General features: G+C 45.1%; 1 protein-coding gene across 1 annotated transcript; it reads left to right on the top strand.

Annotated features, from left to right (window-relative positions):
- The first annotated feature begins 409 nt into the window (after window positions 1-409).
- TECTB (tectorin beta) lies at window positions 410-15,753 on the top strand. Its single transcript, XM_007173344.2, has 10 exons — window positions 410-485; window positions 1,215-1,405; window positions 3,547-3,689; window positions 3,795-3,867; window positions 7,442-7,545; window positions 7,694-7,777; window positions 11,701-11,863; window positions 13,363-13,435; window positions 14,565-14,597; window positions 15,704-15,753. The coding sequence occupies exons 1-10, from the start codon at window positions 410-412 to the stop codon at window positions 15,751-15,753; spliced, it is 990 nt and encodes a 329-aa protein (XP_007173406.2).
- The last annotated feature ends 3,615 nt before the right edge of the window (window positions 15,754-19,368 follow it).

Here is a 19,368-nt window from a genome sequence, read left to right as displayed (position 1 = left end):
TGCCTTTTATTTCCCCCCCACGGTGGATAATGCATGTTCATTGTGATTTATCTGGAGCCGGTTTCTTTTACACCCTCGGCGTATATAAAGTCCAGCTAGGACTGGGAACAGAGATTTGGGGAGCATCTGAGAGGCAGTCTCCAGTCGGAGAGAATGAAACAGTCGGGAACACGAGCAGCCGCGTGTGAAATTGACACTCTCTGTGGTATGAGCCCCATGTCTGCCTCGCAACGCAGACGAAGAGCCCTTAGAAACGGGACGCACGATCCATCTCCTCTGTACGTGCTGCTTTGTGCTCACCCTTGATTTTAATTTCTCGCTCGTGTTTCTGACCTAGAATGATCGAGGCTCGGGCCCTGACAGGACCGTGAACGTTCGGCCAGCTTGATTTGGCCACCTGGCAAGAGCAATGGTGATGAGGGCCTTCGTCCTGTTGGCTGTCTTTGCAGAAGCCTCTGCGAGATCTTGCACTCCAAATAAAGCAGGTATGCTCTGGTGCTAGCCCATTTTCCTGGAAAGGAACTTTTCCTGACACTTCCCTTCGCAGAGTTCATAGCCCTGGGCTTCTATTGTTAGGAAAATGCGATACTGTAGCCAAGTAGAAGCACTTAAGCACCCCAACGCCCATCTGGTTTTTCCCACAGAAAGTACAAATCTATTGGGTGAAGTTACACTTTTTAAAAATTAGAGGCTGCTAAATAGATGAACAAATAGAGATAAAATCTTCACATTTTCTTCCCATTTTCTGTTTGACTACTACTTTTCTGTCCTGTGCCGTAAATTACTGTTTCATAGCATTGTGCATAAATGGACATTTTAAATTTTATATGCTCATTTCATGGGATTTTCATATACATATGAAACCAGATTGAATGGATTGGAAATATATATATATTTTTTGGAAATATAAATATATATATGAAAATACATTTAATCTGGTTTCAAAAATACATTCCTTAATATAGGTTAAAGCTTAAAAGTGGACCAATTTTGAATACATATTAAGAATAATGCAGATATTACACAGAGGTTTCAAAAACTGTAAAAGTGGAACTTCAGTGACTGAAGTTGGGGGAAAACTTTCGTCACAGCTCATGAAGAATAGTGGGGAAAGTATTTTTAACTAACTGCTTTGCATGCTCAGCTGTAACAGGAGCCCACCATATGTAGATATTACCAGATCTGATTTCAGACCATGTCTCTCCTCTTTCCAGATGTCATTCTTGTGTTTTGTTATCCGAAAACAATCATCACCAAAATCCCAGAGTGTCCCTATGGATGGGAAGTGCACCAGCTGGCGCTCGGTGGGCTGTGTTACAATGGGGTCCACGAAGGAGGTTACTACCAATTTGTAATCCCAGATTTGTCACCTAAAAACAAGTCCTATTGTGGAACCCAGTCCGAGGTAAGACCAGGCCACACGTGGAGGAGTTGCTAAGAGGAGGCAACTGGGCCCAAGAATGAGACATCTTCTGTCCACCCTTAAAAAGATTCAGAATTCACCACTTTCTTTTTTTTTTTTTTTTTTTTATAAATTTATTTTATTTATTTATTTATTTATTTATTTATTTATTTATTTATTTTTGGCTGTGCTGGGTCTTCGGTTCGTGCGAGGGCTTTCTCTAGTTGCGGCAAGTGGGGGCCACTCTTCATCGCGGTGCGGGGACCGCTCTTCATCGCGGTGCGCGGGCCTTTCACTATCGCGGCCCCTCCCGTTGCGGGGCACAGGCTCCAGACGCGCAGGCTCAGCAGCTGTGGCTCATGGGCCCAGCTGCTCCGTGGCATGTGGGATCTTCCCAGACCAGGGCTCGAACCCGTGTCTCCTGCATTAGCAGGCAGATTCTCAACCATTGCGCCACCAGGGAAGCCCCACCACTTTCTTTTGAAGAGTCAGTCCCAACTCCCAAATTTCCTGAGATATTAGTGTTATTTAAATTCTTTTCTTCTGTCTAGTTTAGGTGACTCTTTGGATTTAAATTTTATTCTCCTAATTCACTGCCTGAGCAGCTAAGCCACCTTCCGTGAGTAGAACAAAGTACATTTCCCACCTCCACCTCACTTGGAGCTCTGAACACATGCTCATGGCTGCCATCCTTCCTGAGTTGGATGGGTGAGCCATCCTCTGCCCGAGACTTGGAAGTGGTGACAAAGGGGTGCATGTGGAAGGCATCTTAGGGACTTCCCTGGTGGTCCAGTGGTTAAGACTCTGTGCTTCCACTGCAGGGGGCACGGGTTCAATCCCTGGTCGGGGAAATAAGATCCCACATGCCACGTGGCATGGCCAAAAAAAAACCAAAAAGATAATGGAAGGCATCTTAAAGGAGTGACCAAAGTATAACACAACCCATAATTGGGTCTTGTGAAGTACCCAGGACAGGTAATCAGAATTAAAAGGAACCACAGACATCCTCTCGCCGAGTATCCTTATGGGATGGAGGAGAAATCTGAGACCTCCCAGCAAAGCCACTAGTTCGGGGCCACAGAACCAGTAGTGATATACACATGAAGGGAACCTAGGTCTTCTGACGCTCTGGCTGACGTCTAGAACTCCTACGGCCTTGACTGAAGGAGATGGTACATCTATCGGGTCTCAGCTCCTGGGGCTACCTCCTCTTCCTAAAGGTCCCACAAGGATTCAGGGATTTAGGGAGAAGAGTCATGGGCATAATTAACAAAAATATCATGTCTTTGAATATCCTGGTAAAATGAACTAGAAATCATCCGTGCAGTCTTAGGCAGATCACTTCTCAAGTGAATGTTCAAGATCCCTTTTAACTCTAATATTCGGTGATTTTAAAGTCCAACAAGTCAGAGGAAAGAATCTCAGAAATAGTGCTCATGATTGGAAGAAGGAAAGAGCAAAGAACCAGGCAGTAATGTTCTAGAGATGGGAGGTGGGTGAAGGTGTCACATAAGATTACTTGGACAGGGGAAAGTAAATTAAAAGTTGATGTTGGGAGATAGAGGTTCCTGAGCCAGTCCATTTCGGTCAGAAGCCCAATGGGTATATGGATTTTTTTTAAGTGTACAACATTCAACTTAGATTATTATAAACAATCTTGGACTTCCCTGGTGGCACAGTGGTTAAGAATCCCCCTGCCAATGCAGGGGACACAGGTTTGAGCCCTGGTCCGAGAAGATCCCACATGCCGCGGAGCAACTAAGCCCGTGCGCCACAACTACTGAGCCCGCGTGCCTAGAGTCCTTGCTCCACAACAAGAGAAACCACCACAATGAGAAGCCCGCTCCCGCTCGCCGCAACTAGAGAAAGCCCGCATGCAGCAACGAAGACCCAACACAGACAAAAATAAATACATAAAATAAATAAATTTATTTAAAAAAAACAAACAATCTTGAACAGACTTAAGATCTCTTTACAAAAATTATCAGCTCACCGACAAACAAGAGTGGGTGCTATATCAATGGCAGACATTCATGCCTCCCCATTGGGCTTTTTTCTGAACCATCTTCAATCATTTATCCAAGAGGCCTCATTCACATCATGGGGGTACAGGGCCACCCTAACCGCCTTCTTTCTTTCTCCAGTACAAGCCCCCCATCTACCACTTCTACAACCACATTGTTTCCAACGACAGCACCGTGATCGTAAAGAACCAGCCTGTGAACTACTCCTTTTCCTGCACTTACCACTCCACCTACTTGGTGAACCAGGCTGCCTTTGACCAGAGGTAAGCTGCTCCGCGAGCGGAGGGCTGGCTGCCTTGCGTGTGTTCTGCAGCCCCTGCCAACCAGGCATGTTTCAGTCCTTATGCAAAATTCTCTCCCCTTTTCAGAGTGGCCACTGTTCATGTGAAGAACGGGAGCATGGGCACATTTGAAAGCCAGTTGTCTCTCAACTTCTACACTGTAAGTGGTCTCCAGGTCTCCACTGCTACCCTGGGGCCTTTCTAGGAGATGATGGGATGCTTCCTCAGCATTTGTTCTCCTCTAAGCTGTATGCAGACCCCCATTCTTGAATTTGAATTGAGACGTAAGCTTTGGCCTAGCTTTAAGCCTCTTTAAAGACTAGATGCAGCAGACATTCAGATTCATAGACTGGAGGGAAGAAAGGAAAGGTGCCATGGAGAAAAAAGGGCAATCTTCCCATTTCACAGATGAGAAAATTGAGATAAGAGAAATCAAAGGTCAATCGGCAGTAAAGACAGCCAAGGTCTAATGATTAATCAAGATTACTTTCCACTACAACCCCCTCCAGAGATTCATATTTAGGATCCAGCTCTTGTTGAAACCTCAGCACAGAGTAGTGAGATTCCTACCTGGGACAGGGCTAAGGGGGGAGGTTGGGGTTGGCTGCTGCTGCCTAGTTTTTTGGTCTCCAAAGCCCTTTACTTAGTGGGCCTCCTCTTTGTCTAATTTGGGCATGCTGCCTACGTTGACATCAAAGCTAAAGGCGCTAAGAATAAAATGCTCCAGAGAAACTAAATATGCAATGGCCATTAGCCCAGCTGGCCTCCTGTTTAGATGGGGTGCTCTGTTTTTCAGACCCGCAGCTTCCAGTGAGGGGACATGCACATAGGAGATGGCCCAGCTGGCTAAAGGAAAATGCAGGCAGAAATAGAAACCTTTACTTCCAACATGAGAACTGGAAGATAGCCTTAGAGGCCACCATGTACAACCCATTCATTTCGCAAAGGAAACAACTATATTACCTGGAACTCCACTGACCTTGAACTCTTTGAACTTGCTTTACCAGCTCCCTGGAAGCTATTAATCTTGCTGAACTTAGAAGGTGAGAGCTAGAAGGGATCCTAGAATAACCTAGTCCATTTTACAGCTGAGGATCTGAAACCCAGTGAGGAAATGATCTGTCCAAGATCCCACAGGTGGTCCAGAGCAGTACCCAGTCTGGAACAAGGTCCCCTAACATTGGTCTCCAAGGCAAACTTACTATGCAGGGAATGAAGCTTAAGTTTCATGACCCCTCACTTCCACAGGCCCTTTTCAAGGCCCTGTGTCTAATTTTGTATTCAAAGTTTTGATTCTTTTAATTAAAGAGGGCTCTCTAAATAAGCTTCAAGGTCCCACAAAACCTAGATCTGCCCCAGGCTACACACCACTAGTGGTTAAGTCCTGAGAAAAGGAAATTCCATACAATCCCTTGACCTATAATCAGGGGGGTTAAAACAGTGTGGATCACCAGGGTGATGAAAGGATGGCAAAACCACTGTAGTAACTGATGAAGGTTATCCAGAGAGGAAAATAAGCTTCACACATTGACAACAGACTCAGGGGACATCCTGATGACAGGCTGTCTTTACTACTGAGTCCCTGTCTGGAAATACGTGATTGTTGCTTTAACCAGATAAAATTATAGATATGACCCTATGAAGGTTTTACAACAGTTGGAAATGGAGAGGCACCACGATTGTCAAAAGTCATCATCCACCATCAGTTAGGTGCAGCTAAGTTTCAGACAGAAATATCAAATCCTATAACTTTTTAAAGAAAAAACAAAAATTAGGAAGCATGTCCTCAGCATCACCCCGGCCATCCTCTGGGCTAGACAGACTGCTTCCTTGAACTGGTAGGAATGAGGCTAAGGCCTTCCCTAGGGCCCACCAAGACCCTTATAGGACAAAAAAACCTTGGCAACGAGGGGGCTCTGAGGTTATAACCGAGACTTTGGTACTGATTAACATTCCCACAATGGGCTCAGTTTCCTGTGCCTTACCCATGAGGTTGGTATTTTTCTTCTCCTCCCTTCTTCTGCTTTGAGGGCATTCTTGTGTGGTTCTGAAGCAACAGCTGCTAGCTGCATATATTTCCATCAAATTACCAGAGACCTAGCTGTGCCCTGCATGGCAAAATAGAATCAATGCTCTGCTAGTTGCTTAGGATTCTGAGAGCTCCAAATGCCAGGCGCCAAAACCACCAGTTCTACTCAGCATGCTTCCTCTCTTCTCTCTCTACCCCCTTCCACTCAATTCTGCCAACGGTCTGTGGTTGGTATTCTTGGTAAAGTTATTTCAACTCCCAATCCGAAATAAAGGAAGGTAGTCAACTTGTAGAAGTAGCCTAGCATTGTGGTTAAGAAAATAGGCCTTGACATCAGACCACTGGTTTGAAGCCTGTTTCCACCATTTACTAGTTGTGTGACCTCGGACAAGTTAGTTAACCTCTCTGGGCCTCCGCCTATGGCCTATGCATTTGTTAAGTGGGGATAATAATAGCACTTATCTGAGAGGTTTGTTATGAGGGTTAAATGAAATAATCCTTATAAAAACCCTTTGCACAGCGCCTGGTGCAAAGTAAATGCCTGAGGAAGTAGTCATTCTCACAATTGTGAATTTTGACCTTGTTTAAAGTGGAAACAGAACTCCTAGCACCAGCACTGTTACCTTTATAGGGTTGAACATCAATGTCAGAGTGGGATTAGGTTGACTTCTATTCAATCAAAATGGTATTGACTATTCCTTTTAGTTAGACAGAAACAAATGCCAAAGCTTGGGATGGAACGAAGGCAAGCAATAGAGACCAAAATCATAGACTTCCAGAGTCAGAACAAACCTCAGAGGTGATTAATCTTGACCTTCCACCCAATGCCCAAAACCCTTCTGCAAGGCTGCTGAGGGATGGGTTCCCCACCTCTTCCAAGGGCAATGGAAAGTTGGACCTTCTCATGTTAGGTCAGCATGTGAAATCTGATGTCATGAAATCTGACATTCCGAACTCTGGCCCACTGGTCCTGGTTCTGTCCTCTGAAACGATACTACATGTTACTGATGGTCCTTCAACTAGCTCAAGCTTGTCTTTCCCAAACTAAACATCATCCCATTCTTGGTGGTCCATTCATCATCCTAGTGACTCTTTTCTCTGTATGATTTCCTGGGTTAACGCCCCTATTAAAAGGCAGAGCCCAGAATTTGCCAAAATAAACTGTCCAGGTACTAAAGGGTGAAGCTATCTGGACATAGGTCCCTAATTTTCATGTTACAAAGAAAGTAGGGGGAAATCACACTGAGTATTGCCTCACTGTCAGGTGAGAAGTGGAGAAACTGACCCTTAAAAGCGTTTTGCTTCAGAAATTGAATTAAGGGTGCAGATTCTGTGCTCCACTATGTAACATAATCAGGAAGCTTCCCCTGCAAGTGGAGGGATTATTCCAATATTCCAATTCTTGGTTCCCGGGAGATGGAGCCAGGAGAAGCCCCTCTGGCTACACCGGGGACAGCAGTCTATGATTTTGGTCTCTATGTAGCGCAGTCTCCTGGACATGCACGTGAGGTCCTCATCCCTGCTCAGACGGCACCAGCATCCTAGGAGGTACAGCCTCTCTGGTCCCGGCGGGTCGCACTGTGGTCTCATGCACCTGTGTCTTTGGGTTGTTCCTCCCCCCTTCCATCCCGATTCATCTGCTTCTGTCAGACCCAACTGCTCAGTCTGACAGATCATAATGCCCAGTGTCAATTTCCTTCCAAAGAATGCCAAGTTCTCCATTAAGAAAGAAGCGCCTTTTATCCTGGAGACCTTCGAAATTGGTTCAGATCTGTTTGCAGGAGTTGAAGCCAAAGGGTTAAGCATTAGGTAAGTGTGTGTTCTTAATGTTTGTATTTATAAATGCAAAGAAGAGAAAAACAAACAAACAAAAACAGCCCAGAGGCTTTTTAATCACCCAGAGTTTCTAGGCATACAACTCCCTAGCTCACAGTGATGCGTTTTGTTTCATTTCCAGGTTTAAAGTGGTTGTGAACAGCTGTTGGGCCACACCTTCGGCTGATTTCATGTATCCCTTGCAGTGGCAGCTGATCAACAAGGGGTAGGTACGGCTCTCTGGACCACAGGGCTGAGAGGTGGGGCTAGGTAGATCCAGGGCTGCTCTGGCTTGGGACAGCTTGGAAGGAAGAGGTGGAGCCTGTTAGGGTCACATCAGTGACTTCCTCTGTGCTTCCAGACTGAGTACTGATACCAGGAATCACTTACATAGTGCTTTCTAGGTACCAGGTTCTGTTCTGAGAGCTTTATCATACATTAACTCATTTGCCTTACAACAGGTAGGTATTATTACTATCATCCCCATTTTCCAGATGAGAAAACTGAGGCACAGGAGGGGTTAAGTAATATCACATAGTTAGTGTATGTGTGTGTTTATGGGGAAGTGGGCAGGTTGGGTTCACATCCATTCATCATGGGGAAGTGGGCAGGTTGGGTTCAAATCCAATCAATCTGACATCAGAACCCTGATGAGAACTAACTTAGATATCCATGTAAAAAGCTTAGTACATAGTACCTAGCTGGTATTCAATCAATTTTAATAATATCATTGTTTTTATTTACTAATAATTTTATAGGTAACGGGGAGTTCTTAAAATTTGGAGTAGAGGACTAAAGTAATGGGATTATAGCATAGAAATGTGATTCTGGAAATCACACATAGGGTGGTTAGAAGCAGAACATGGGAGGTAGAAAGACCAGATTAGAGGCTGTGGCAGCTCCAGAGCCAAAGGTGATAAGACCTGAATCAAGGTTGTAGCCAAGTGAATGGAAAGAAGGTCATCCAATGTCACCAAAGGGAGGGAGAAGCAATAAAAATTTAGCAACCAATTGGATATGGTAGAGGGAAGGACAGGGTACAATGTCTGAGGAACATGTGACAAAGAATGCTTTCTGCTGTTGCACCGTGAATTGTGAAGATGAGAAAGTGTCGTAGGCTCCTAGGGAAGAGGGGTTCTGGATAAGGGAGTTTGGATTCTCCTTGAGTTCAGGGATGACATATTGACCTTGAGATGACAATTGTCTAGAAGCACTTAGAATTGTAACTTTGGAAAACAAAGGAGAGGATGAGTTAGACTAGAGGTGCAGGCGTCATCCACACAACAAACAGTAAACCCAGAAGAGGCCATTCCCCAAACCAAAGCAGACCAGTTACACTGGACCCATCAGGGCTGAGTAAACACTGCCGCCAGGGACAAAGATGATAAGATAACAAAGGTGAAGCCACTTTGGATCTTTATCTATTTTTATTTAACAAACACTTATACAGCCCTTACAACATACCAGGCATTACTCTAGGTAGGTGCTTTACTAATACTAATTTATTTCAATTTCACTACACTTCCTATAGAGTAGGTAGTATAACAATCACTATTTTATAGATGAGGAACCTGAGGCACAGATAAGTTCAGAAACTTACCCAGAGTCTAAGCTAGTAAAGGGATGGATGATCTGGGCAGCGTTATCTCTTGATAACACAGGGTAGGACAGGCCAGCAAGGCCCACACCCAAGCAACCCATCTTCCTGCAGAGATGGGAGCTTAGTTTGGGTCCTTATTTCACATCTGTCCTTGAATGATTCATTTAGGTTCTGTTGATGATGGTGAAAATCAAATGACCTCAGGGAGATTCTGAAATAAACTACTGACCTACAGGGACCTTGAAATTACCAAGAGGCATTGGGAACCTCTCTCAAACAATAGCCACACAAGGGCAAAGGCTTCTGCCACACCATGGAATCATCTCCTCAGATAATTCTAGTGTTCCTGCTCACCTAGTGGATGTGTAATACGGCAGGAAAGGGAATGCATGTGACTTTGGGGTAGTCGCTACAAGCGGTCCTCAAACCCTAGTGTGCACAGGAATTCCTTTGGGTATCTGCTACACATGCAGACACGTTGTAAACCTACAACATCAGAAGGTCCCTGGGTGAACCCTGGGACTCTGCATTTAAGCACAGCCAAATTAAAGACACCCTGACCTAGTTGCAAATACTGCCTAACTGAAATGGCCCCTTGAGGTTGGAGATAATTGCACGAAGACCAGTGCCAAAGGGGAGAATTAGAAAGGCCGCTCCCATAACCTCCCAGATGGTTTTGGCTCACACCAGGCCCTTTGGAAGGAAAAGCCAGTTTTCAAGAATGCCTGGAGAGATTAGAATAGGAATTTTGATCTCAGGTGGGGAAGTGATAATGGTGTGAAAGCCTCCCCGTGGGCGTTCCACAATCCCGAGATACCTGTCACGGAGGGACAGGTGCCACAGCCAGAGACAAGAGGCAGCAGTGCCAGGGCATCTAGGCCTGCCTGTTACTTGCCTCCTTCCTGCTGCCAGCAAAGCTCTGCTTTACACTGTTCCCACTGTCTGACACCATACCTGGACACTCCAGCAGCCAGGAACTATTTTAAGGACTTAGTCTTGAGTTCGTACAAGGGTCTCGGGTTTAATGACCAAATGATCCTTCAAGAGTCTTGTTTCACAGCTCAGAAGATGCCCCTAGCTCTTGTCACTGCTCAGAGGCCACCACCAACAGATCCCAGCTTCTGGCCCTGGTCCAGATATAAGGCGCAGTTTTCACGGCTCGTTTCACTCACTCTCAGAGTTAACACCCCCTCCGTCCTGCCTCTAATTTGGCCCCTAATGTCTGGTTCTGATGGACTGGGATGGGGGAGGGTCCACCATGAAGTTTCCCTGGGGCGGCTGCACTGCTCCCTAGTGTGTGTGTTGAGTTGGAAGGACGATAGAGTCAGAGAAACACGCCAGGCGGGGCATGAACTTCGGGTTCCACTGTGGTGCTGTCCACTGGTCTTAAGCTTTTGAACCCAGAGACCTTTGTTCCGAAGAGGACAGGCTCTGGTGCTCATCGTCACCTGCATACAGGCCCTCACACTCTGTGGGTCTTGCTGTGCATTCCCCAGAACCACTGTGTCTGTTCCCAAGCTGGCTGAATGTCTGGCACTTAAGTAGGGAATCCATATGTGTTTGGTAAATGAAAAAGTATTGTGCTTAAACCAGGCTTTCCCAATCTCAACAATGTTGACTTCTGGGGCTGGATCATTCTTTGTTGTGGGGTCTGTCCTGTTCCCTGTAGGGCATTCTGCAGCATCCCTGGTCTCTACCCTCTAGGTGTCAGGGGTATCTTCCCCCCAGTCATGACAACCACATGCCAAATTTCCCCTGGGGGGCAAAATGGCCCCCAGGTGAGAACAATTGGTTTCGACAAATGCCCATCTATGTCATTATTTTTTCTTTTACTGCAGTTGTACATTTGGGACTTTGAAACTTCCCAAATATTACATTCTCATTATAGAAAATTTTTAAAAAAACAAAACATAAAGGTGAAAGAAGAAAACAAAAACTGTCCATAATAGCCAGTGTTAACATTTAAATGGTATCCTTCCAGCCATTTTTTTCTGTGCTCATATTAAAAATATCTTTACAAAGGCAATTATATAATAGAATAGATATAGCACTTAAATAGTACAATGTAAATTCAAATTCCCGGTGGCAAAACCTCACAGTACACACACAGCAATATGTTGGGTGTGACCTGGGCGTAGGCGGCTGTGAGAGCACTTTGGGAAATGCCGTTCCCAGCACCACCATCTTTATTTTGGACATATGCTGGGAGTCTGTACGTATCCCAGTCCTCCGGAGGACGTTGTCTGGGGGATTTCATTTCTTGGGGACAGAGGTGTGGTGACTTCCAGATGTGTGGCTTCTCGTAAGTTGCTCCACCCTTGCTGTACTCTATCTGTAGACTGGGGATGGTCACAGCCATCTCATAGCTCCTCCAACTGACCCCAAAGAAATGAGGATAAGTGAGGTGCTGCCACAGTGCTTCAGAAGGATAACGTGCTGTGTAAAAGCCCAGGGGAGGCCGTGCGTGACTTTGCCTCAGACGCCCTTGCTGGAGTTCATGAGATGACCTTGTCTCTCCCCCTTCCCTCCCCCGACCCCGTGTGCTCCAGCTGCCCTACGGATGAAACAGTCCTCGTGCATGAGAATGGGAAAGACCACAGGGCAACCTTCCAATTCAATGCTTTCCGGTTCCAGAACATCCCCAAATTGTCCAAGGTGTGGTTACACTGTGAGACTTTCATCTGTGACAGTGAGAAGCTCTCCTGCCCAGTGGTGAGCCATCCTTCCCGGAATGAGACTATTACCTGCGGCTGTGAGGGTGAGGGGACGGTATTTGAGAAGCTGTATTTTTCCCTGGGAAATTGTCAACAGACCAGTGTAGATGTGTGTGAGGACATACTGGAGGAAAGGCTGCTGAGGGTAGGGCAGACGTTCCAGGCGTGTCTGCCCCCGCCACGAACAAGCTACATGGTCTGGCCCAGGTCACTTAACCCCAGAGCCTGGTTTTCTCATCTTTAAAGATAGAGTGGTGATGAGTAATGGCGGCCCTTCTCTTTTCAGAGAGCAATGTTAGGGGAAATGAAAGAAACAACAGATATGGAGATGCTTTGAAAAAGTTAACAGGACAAGGGAGATTCAAAATTCAGCTGGTAGCAATAGGCTCTGGATGGAAGTCGAAGGTAGGTATTTTTAGCTCTTGACTTACCAGTCTGAACGTCCATCTCCGAGACTTAAGATGGACGAGAGAGATGTTGCAGGAATTCGCGACATGAGGTCACAGCTGTTCCGACCACGTGAGAGGAAGGGCCCAGCTTCCCAGACATGTTTAGTAGCTCATGCAGGACGGTCAGCTTCCCCTCCACCTCCTCCACCAAGAAGTTGCTGCAGGATCAATCAACATGCGTAATGAATTCAGGTGGAAGACGATTTTCCATTGCGACCAGGTGAGAACCTGGTCCTTAGAGCAGTGGTTCCAAAGTGTGGTCCACACCGCTTCAGCATCACCTGGGAACTTGTTAGGGATGCAAATTCTTAGCCCCCCACCCCACCCCCTGGCCCCAGACCACCTGATTCAGACACTCTGGGCGGACCCAGCAATCTGTGTTTTAACAAGCTCTTCAAGTGGCGCACATGTTTGAGAACCACTGCCTTGAAGATCTAAAAGTGTTAAATTCCAAACTGTTACCTCCTCCAGTCTATTTGGACCGGAGACCTCAGTGAGGAAGGACACAGTGTTTCTGAAGAGGGTACCTGCTCGCATTGCCTATAGTAACCAACAGAAATAAGATGATAATCTCTATTTCTGTTGATTCATTGGGCCAGACAGTGGTCACTTATGAGCAAAAACAGAGAAAGGGAAGGGAGTAGAGAAACATTTAACTGTTCATGAAAGATTATTGGCACTACATTTTAAAAAGAAAATAAACCAGAACACATTTTGCGGGTATCCACGTCTCAAATCACAGAGATGAGAGTAACTATGGGAAAAAGCCTTACTTCTCATCAAAAGAAACGGAGTCAGTTCCTCCCACACGCAATGTGGATTTGTTCCAGCTTGAAGAGTTAAGGACGGAAAGATTTCTTCCTTTTCTCAAGTTGGAGAAGCAATGAAATACATCTCTCTGGGTTATAAAAACAATAAGGGAACTAATGTCTGAGGCCTGGGGAATTTTGACTCCATCAACTTTGTGACTTCTTAAAAAAAATTCTCTTTTCTCTCCTGTGTTTGTTTCTCATCCCACCTCTCCCCTCGGCTTCTTCTGGGTCTCCAGACTTGTGACAAACGAAAACGCCTCCTCCGGGACCAGACTGGGGGCGTCCTGGTCGTCGAGCTCTCCCTCCGTAGTAAGCTTCTCTGTTTTCCAAATGGTTGCCCTCAAGCTGGGCTGCATCCACAGGCACGGCCGGTTTGAGCATTTTAACTGAATTGCCAAACCAGTTGTGCCTGTAGACACAACCTTTACCTGCAACGCGTCTCCTCACCTGGGGGGTGGGTAACTCACGCCCGATCAAGGAGGTTTGTTAACTACCCTGAAAAGTTCGGCCTGTGGCCTCAATTCCAATGCCCCCCAGGGACTAGGAAGTGCTGAGCTTCCAGGCACAGTGCGCAGGTGATAATGATAATAGAAAATGAAATGTACTGGGGCATCCAGGGCATGTCAACAAAACTAGTAAAGGAGCTGGGTGGGCCCTGGGGTTTCAGAAATAAAGGAGACCCACACGGGCCCTGTCCTCAAGAATGTACCATCCAGCAAGGAGGGAGATGCTGAATGCTAAGGGAAAGGGAGATTACTGTTAGTGGGGGTGGAAGAGGTAGGGTCTATGGGAATAGATGCGTAGGCAGCTCAGCCTAGTCAGGCTTAGGGAGGACCTCTGCGAGTCATTTTAAGTCTGACCTCAAGAGTGCTGTGACATCGAGGGGGGGCAAGGCCTGGGAGCTTTAGAGGACAGTCACCCAACTCTGGTCAGGAGCCCAACCCTATGTGCTGCCTGATTTTGTATGACCTGTAAGCTAAGGGCAGTTTTTCCCTTTTATGCGGTTGAAAAAAATCAAAGGAAACAATATTTCATAACACACAAAAATTATATGAAATTCAAATTTCATTGTATATACAGAAAGTTTTATTGAAACATAGCCACACTGGTTCATTTAGGGCTTGTCTCCAGCTACTTTCGACAGCATCAAGTAGTTGCAATAGAGAACAAGTGGCCTGCGCAGCTGAAAAAGTTTACTATCACCCACGCTTTTCAGAAAGTTTACCAACCCCTGCCATAGAAAGCCGAGATGAAAATGGTGTGAGATGAAGCCTTTGTCAACCCTGCGAGAAACTTTGTGCTAAAGACAATGGGGAGCGGGTTGGTTTCATCAGGGGAGAATCCAGTCAGGTTTGTGTTTTAGGGACACAGCTCTGAGACTTCTCCCTCTGTGATCTTTTCTTAAACCTTCTGTATTCTCTTTCTTTACTCACTACAGGCAGGGGATTCTCCGGTCTCTATAGCTTCTCAGGTAAGGAAAAGAGACAGCTCTGGGCAATGCTTTTAACAGGCAGATGTTTGTTTTAAAAGAGGCTTACCTTTGGCCCCAGCAAAGCCTTTACCTGAATGAGGTGGAGGGGAATTGGAGGTCGAGAGGTCTCTCTCCAACCAGCCCCTGAGCTCTGAAGGGAGGGAGGAGCTGGGGGCAAGCTGGATGAAGCAGAGCTGGTTCCCCCACCCCCCTACCAAGTCTAAGCAAAGACATCACCAGGTGGTTCCTCTTGGGTTTCTGTGTTCGGAAAACGTGATTTTCAATGATCTGTTCATTCAACAAATATTTCTGAGTCTGTTCTATGACCCTGCCCCTCATGAACTGAGTGACCTTGGGCCATGACCCCACTCCTGCATTCCCCAGTTTCCTCTATGAAATTGGGTTAATAATTGCCCATATCATACACAGAAGTTGTTGTGTGGATTAACTATTACAGCTAAGAGCACTAAACAATGCCCAACAAGCAACAAACATCCAGTAAAGATCAGCCATAATTACTGACTCTGTACCAGGCACTTTTCTAGGTGGTGCGACTGCTGCAGTGAACAAGGCAGGCAAGGCTCCTGCCCTTCCTAATATGCATGAAGTATGGTGGGTGGGGCTGAATAATGATTTAGACAGCAGCCCGGGAAGCATCTTAGAGGAAGAAGCATTTCAGCTAAGACCCAAGATCTCACCAAATGATGCGAGAAGATGGGTAAGGCAGTTCTATTTATAAACAAACTCACAGATGTAGGATTTGCTCTCACAATTACAGGAAATCATGCAAACCAACTGTTTGAGACTCTCAGATGCACCATCTGGAGTCTACAGTGAAACGCACCGTCACTGTATTATCGAAGTTCAGGTTCCCATCTGTCAGAGGTCCCTATCCTAGGCTTATCTGTTGGGTTCTTTGTACTGATGAAAGTGAGCTATGCAAACCCCAGAGGATGAACAAAACTGACTATGTACAAAATGTGCAGAGTTTTATGAAAACCTACTTAACGTCCTTGAGTTGACTCAATTATGTTGAGTTGACTCTTTTGTCGAGTTCTCCTTGCTCCTTGTCGAACTGTTTGTCTCCTTTCCTGTCTGGTCCACAGATGTTCTCTATCACCTCATCGTGATGCTGGGGATTTGTGCTGTGTTCTAAGGGAGAGCCAGGTAGGCAGCTGCAGCTCCTCCACCCAAGACCATCTCCTCTGTCAATGACAAACTCACATTTAGTGTGCTGCCAAAAAGGACAAACAGAAGACCGTATTGTTGGGGAGCAGAGAACAGCGCTTTGCCAAATATGTGTTCCAGTGATTTTCGTGAATTTCAGTGATTGTTTTTCTTCGGTGCCCCACTTCCTCTTGTGACTTCCTGTGGCTCTTAGATTCTGCCATCCCCCCCCCCCCCACAGCCGGCGGAGGAGTCTCCTTTCCCCATAGTCAAGTCGAGACTGCAGCGGACTCCTTTGAAAGCTATTCTAATTTTAAAAGACTAGCACACCCAACCAAGCGCAGCTGAGCATTTTGAGGAGAATGTAAGGCATAAGCACAAAGTCAGTGCTGAGGACAGAATGCACAGGAACAACCAACTTTGCCGAAGGAGCCTTTGTCATTGAGGCTGTGCAATTCCTATCTGAGGACCAGGGCTGAGCCACCAGGCGGGGGTTCTAATCTTTCAAATGATGATGTGGGAATCAGAGTAGAAAACATTCGTTTGCTCAAACCTGAATAATATAAAGGAAAATGATTCTTGAGAGCCCCCAGTGAGTGCTAACCCAACTGGTGTTTTATCATAAGTTTTCTTAAATATGTATAAACATTACATAGGTGTACACTCCTTATTTTTATAGCTGATATATACGTCTAAGATCGAAAGAAAATTACAAATTGAATAGGACTCAAGCTACAAAAAGAGTAAAACTCACATTAGCATTCATTGACCATGATAATATGGCGTTGCCTAAATGAAACTGCTGCTTGTAACATGCTTCAGAGGGGCTGCCACGACAGGTTCTCTGCAGCTTGGCAACCCCATCCTACTCGTGATGCCCAAGGCTCTCACTATTTCTATTCGCTCTGCTAAGAAATCTTCATTTGTAGAGAATGGTCTGACCTCATTTAGGCTTTACTTCAACATTCAAGCCCATATCTTTTTTTTGTCTCAGTAACCTACGACCATTCGAATGGAACCAACAAAAAATCAGAAACACAAATGCAAATAAAATGAAGACAAAGGGCCAGTGAAATCACGTGGTTTCTCATGCTGAGAGCACTGCCACCCCAGTGATCCAGAATATGTTGAGAGTAATGATTTACACGGTCAAGCAAACAAAAACGGAAAGATGCGGTCCTGGTAGAGAATTGGCAGATCCCTGAAAATGCACTGAGGACCCCGGTTTGAGGCTAGAAGCTGAGATGTGCTAGGAAAAGCCTGAGCTTTAAATTCTGTTCTTTGTCTTGTATAGACTCAATTAGTGGGCTTATCATTGGAAAACACGTCAGTTTGTATCTCTGTATTTAATGTATTTGAGAAGTTTTGAGATCTGTAGTTTGATGGTTCTTTTACAACTGTGTTAATGAACTCAGAAATTAAGCTAGTTCTCAAATCTCTGGAGACACAGAGTGCATGTTTAGCAATAGGCTAGATTAAAATGACTCGTAGCTGAAACTGGTCTCAAAGCTGGTGCTCCAACCAGTTTGGGATCTCTTCTTCCTATAAATTCAGAATTTTTGTAGTCAGGAAGGACAGAAGACATATTTCATTGGTTCTAGTCAAAAACTCTTAAATAGCATACTCACAGCCATAATCATAAATCCTTGGCTGTCAGAGTAAAACGAAGTTGTGTTAGTTTTGCTTTGTTTTATCATAATGTTTAATGATCTTGTATCTCTTGGTGGTGCTATGGAATAAATAAAATGCCTTAAAATAAATAACCTATGACTATAGCTTACAGTGTAAATATATCATGTTGGTAGCCAATTCTTCAACCCTCCCACTGGTTTCTACAACTAGAGCTTCTTAAATTCACATATATTTCACAGGCTTTCAATCATTTTATCCTACAATTGCATTTCAAAAATTCCAGTATTGTGTTCCTCGGCAAGGAGGCAGAGCCATTTTGTATGATTAATGTCTGGGGGAAAAGTTTTTGTGGTCATCCCTGTCTCTAAGGCCCTCATGTCTGTCACCAGCAACGGCATGTGCTTCAACTCAAAGTTAACAGCCCCATGATGTTTGGTTGCATGTTTCATGTCTCACAACTTCTCTACTAAGGAATTAAGAGAAAGTCACTCTCCAAACAATCTCTCTTGCAAATTCCCATTAGTGCTAAACATAAAACAGACATTTAGAGAAGGAGGAAAGGGTACTTTCTCCCTTAGGTATCCTTGGTTGACATAGAAAAAAACCCTGAATATAGATTTTAGGAAAGTGCTCTTATCAAAATTCCTAATTATGAACCCTAAAGACATCTTCTGTCTCTCTCTCTATCTCTCTAAACTTGAATAATTCAAACAAAATATATAGAGAGACATGGATATATACACACACATATATACTGAGTATACACAGGCACATAAATCTCTACCAATTGATAGATACAGCTATAGCTATAGCTGTAGAGAGATAGATATAGAGAGATTGCTGTCTGTATATACTCAGTATATGTTTATATGTGCATGTATATATGTATATGTGCATACATGTGTATGTATATATGCGCATGTGTGTGTGTGTGAATGTTTATATGTAGGCACATGTGTATATATGTTCTATGTGCATGTGTGTGACTGGATGCCAGATGTTTATGTTACAATGTTTGATGAAAAAGGCAGAAGTAACAAAGTTTTTATTATATGAACATAACTGTGTAAGCATGTGGGCTAGGGCTGGAAGGGAACAAACACACACACTCCGTACAGATACAAAGATGGGATAATGATAGTTGATTGTCATATCCCACCCCATCCCTACATCTGTGTGTTATTTTCTAATTCTCTTTCAATGTAACAGTACTGGATTTCTCAGTTACTTCTGCTCTTTTGTACATACCTGTTAGTCCTCAATATGTTGCATTACTACTATGTTTCCTCTCTCCAGCTAAACTGAGAACTAAAGATCATAGAAAGTTTCATATTTTCTTGTGTCCCCCAATGTGGTACCTGGCACAGAGTAAGTACTCAATAAATGCTCTTTGAATTAATGAAATGTTCATAAAGATGGATGGATGGATGGATGGATGGATAGATGGATAGGTCGGTGGGAACTGGCCAATCTCTCTAAGAGACCCCATAGCAGAAGTTGCCTTGTTCCCTTTCATAATGGAACAAAGTGCTTAGCACCCAGAAGCCCTGATCCCAAACAAGGGAAGAAGATATGAGGCATGAGAAGATAACTTTTGGCCCACTGTCTCCATGCTAAGGTAACTCCCCTGTCCCTTCATAAAAATGCCTCTACCTTCCCTCCTTCCGAGCATCAGTCAAAAGCTCTCAATCCTTGGGACTTCCCTGGTGGCCCAGCGGTTAAGAATCTGCCTGCCAATGCAGGGGACACAGGTTCGAGCCCTGGTCTGGGAAGATTCCACATGCCGTGGAGCAACTAAGCCTGTGCGCCACAACTACTGAGCCTGCGCTCTAGAGCCCATGAGCCACAACTACTGAGCCCACATGCCACAACTACCAAAGCCCACGCACCTAGAGCTCATGCTCCGCAACAAGAGAAGCCACCGCAATGAGAAGCCCGTGCACCTCAATGAAGAGTAGCCCCGGCTCGCCAC

The sequence above is a fragment of the Balaenoptera acutorostrata genome, chromosome 16 (assembly GCF_949987535.1).
Source record: "Balaenoptera acutorostrata chromosome 16, mBalAcu1.1, whole genome shotgun sequence".
Classification (NCBI taxonomy): Eukaryota; Metazoa; Chordata; class Mammalia; order Artiodactyla; family Balaenopteridae; genus Balaenoptera; species Balaenoptera acutorostrata.
This window is presented reverse-complemented; position numbering and strand designations above follow the sequence as displayed.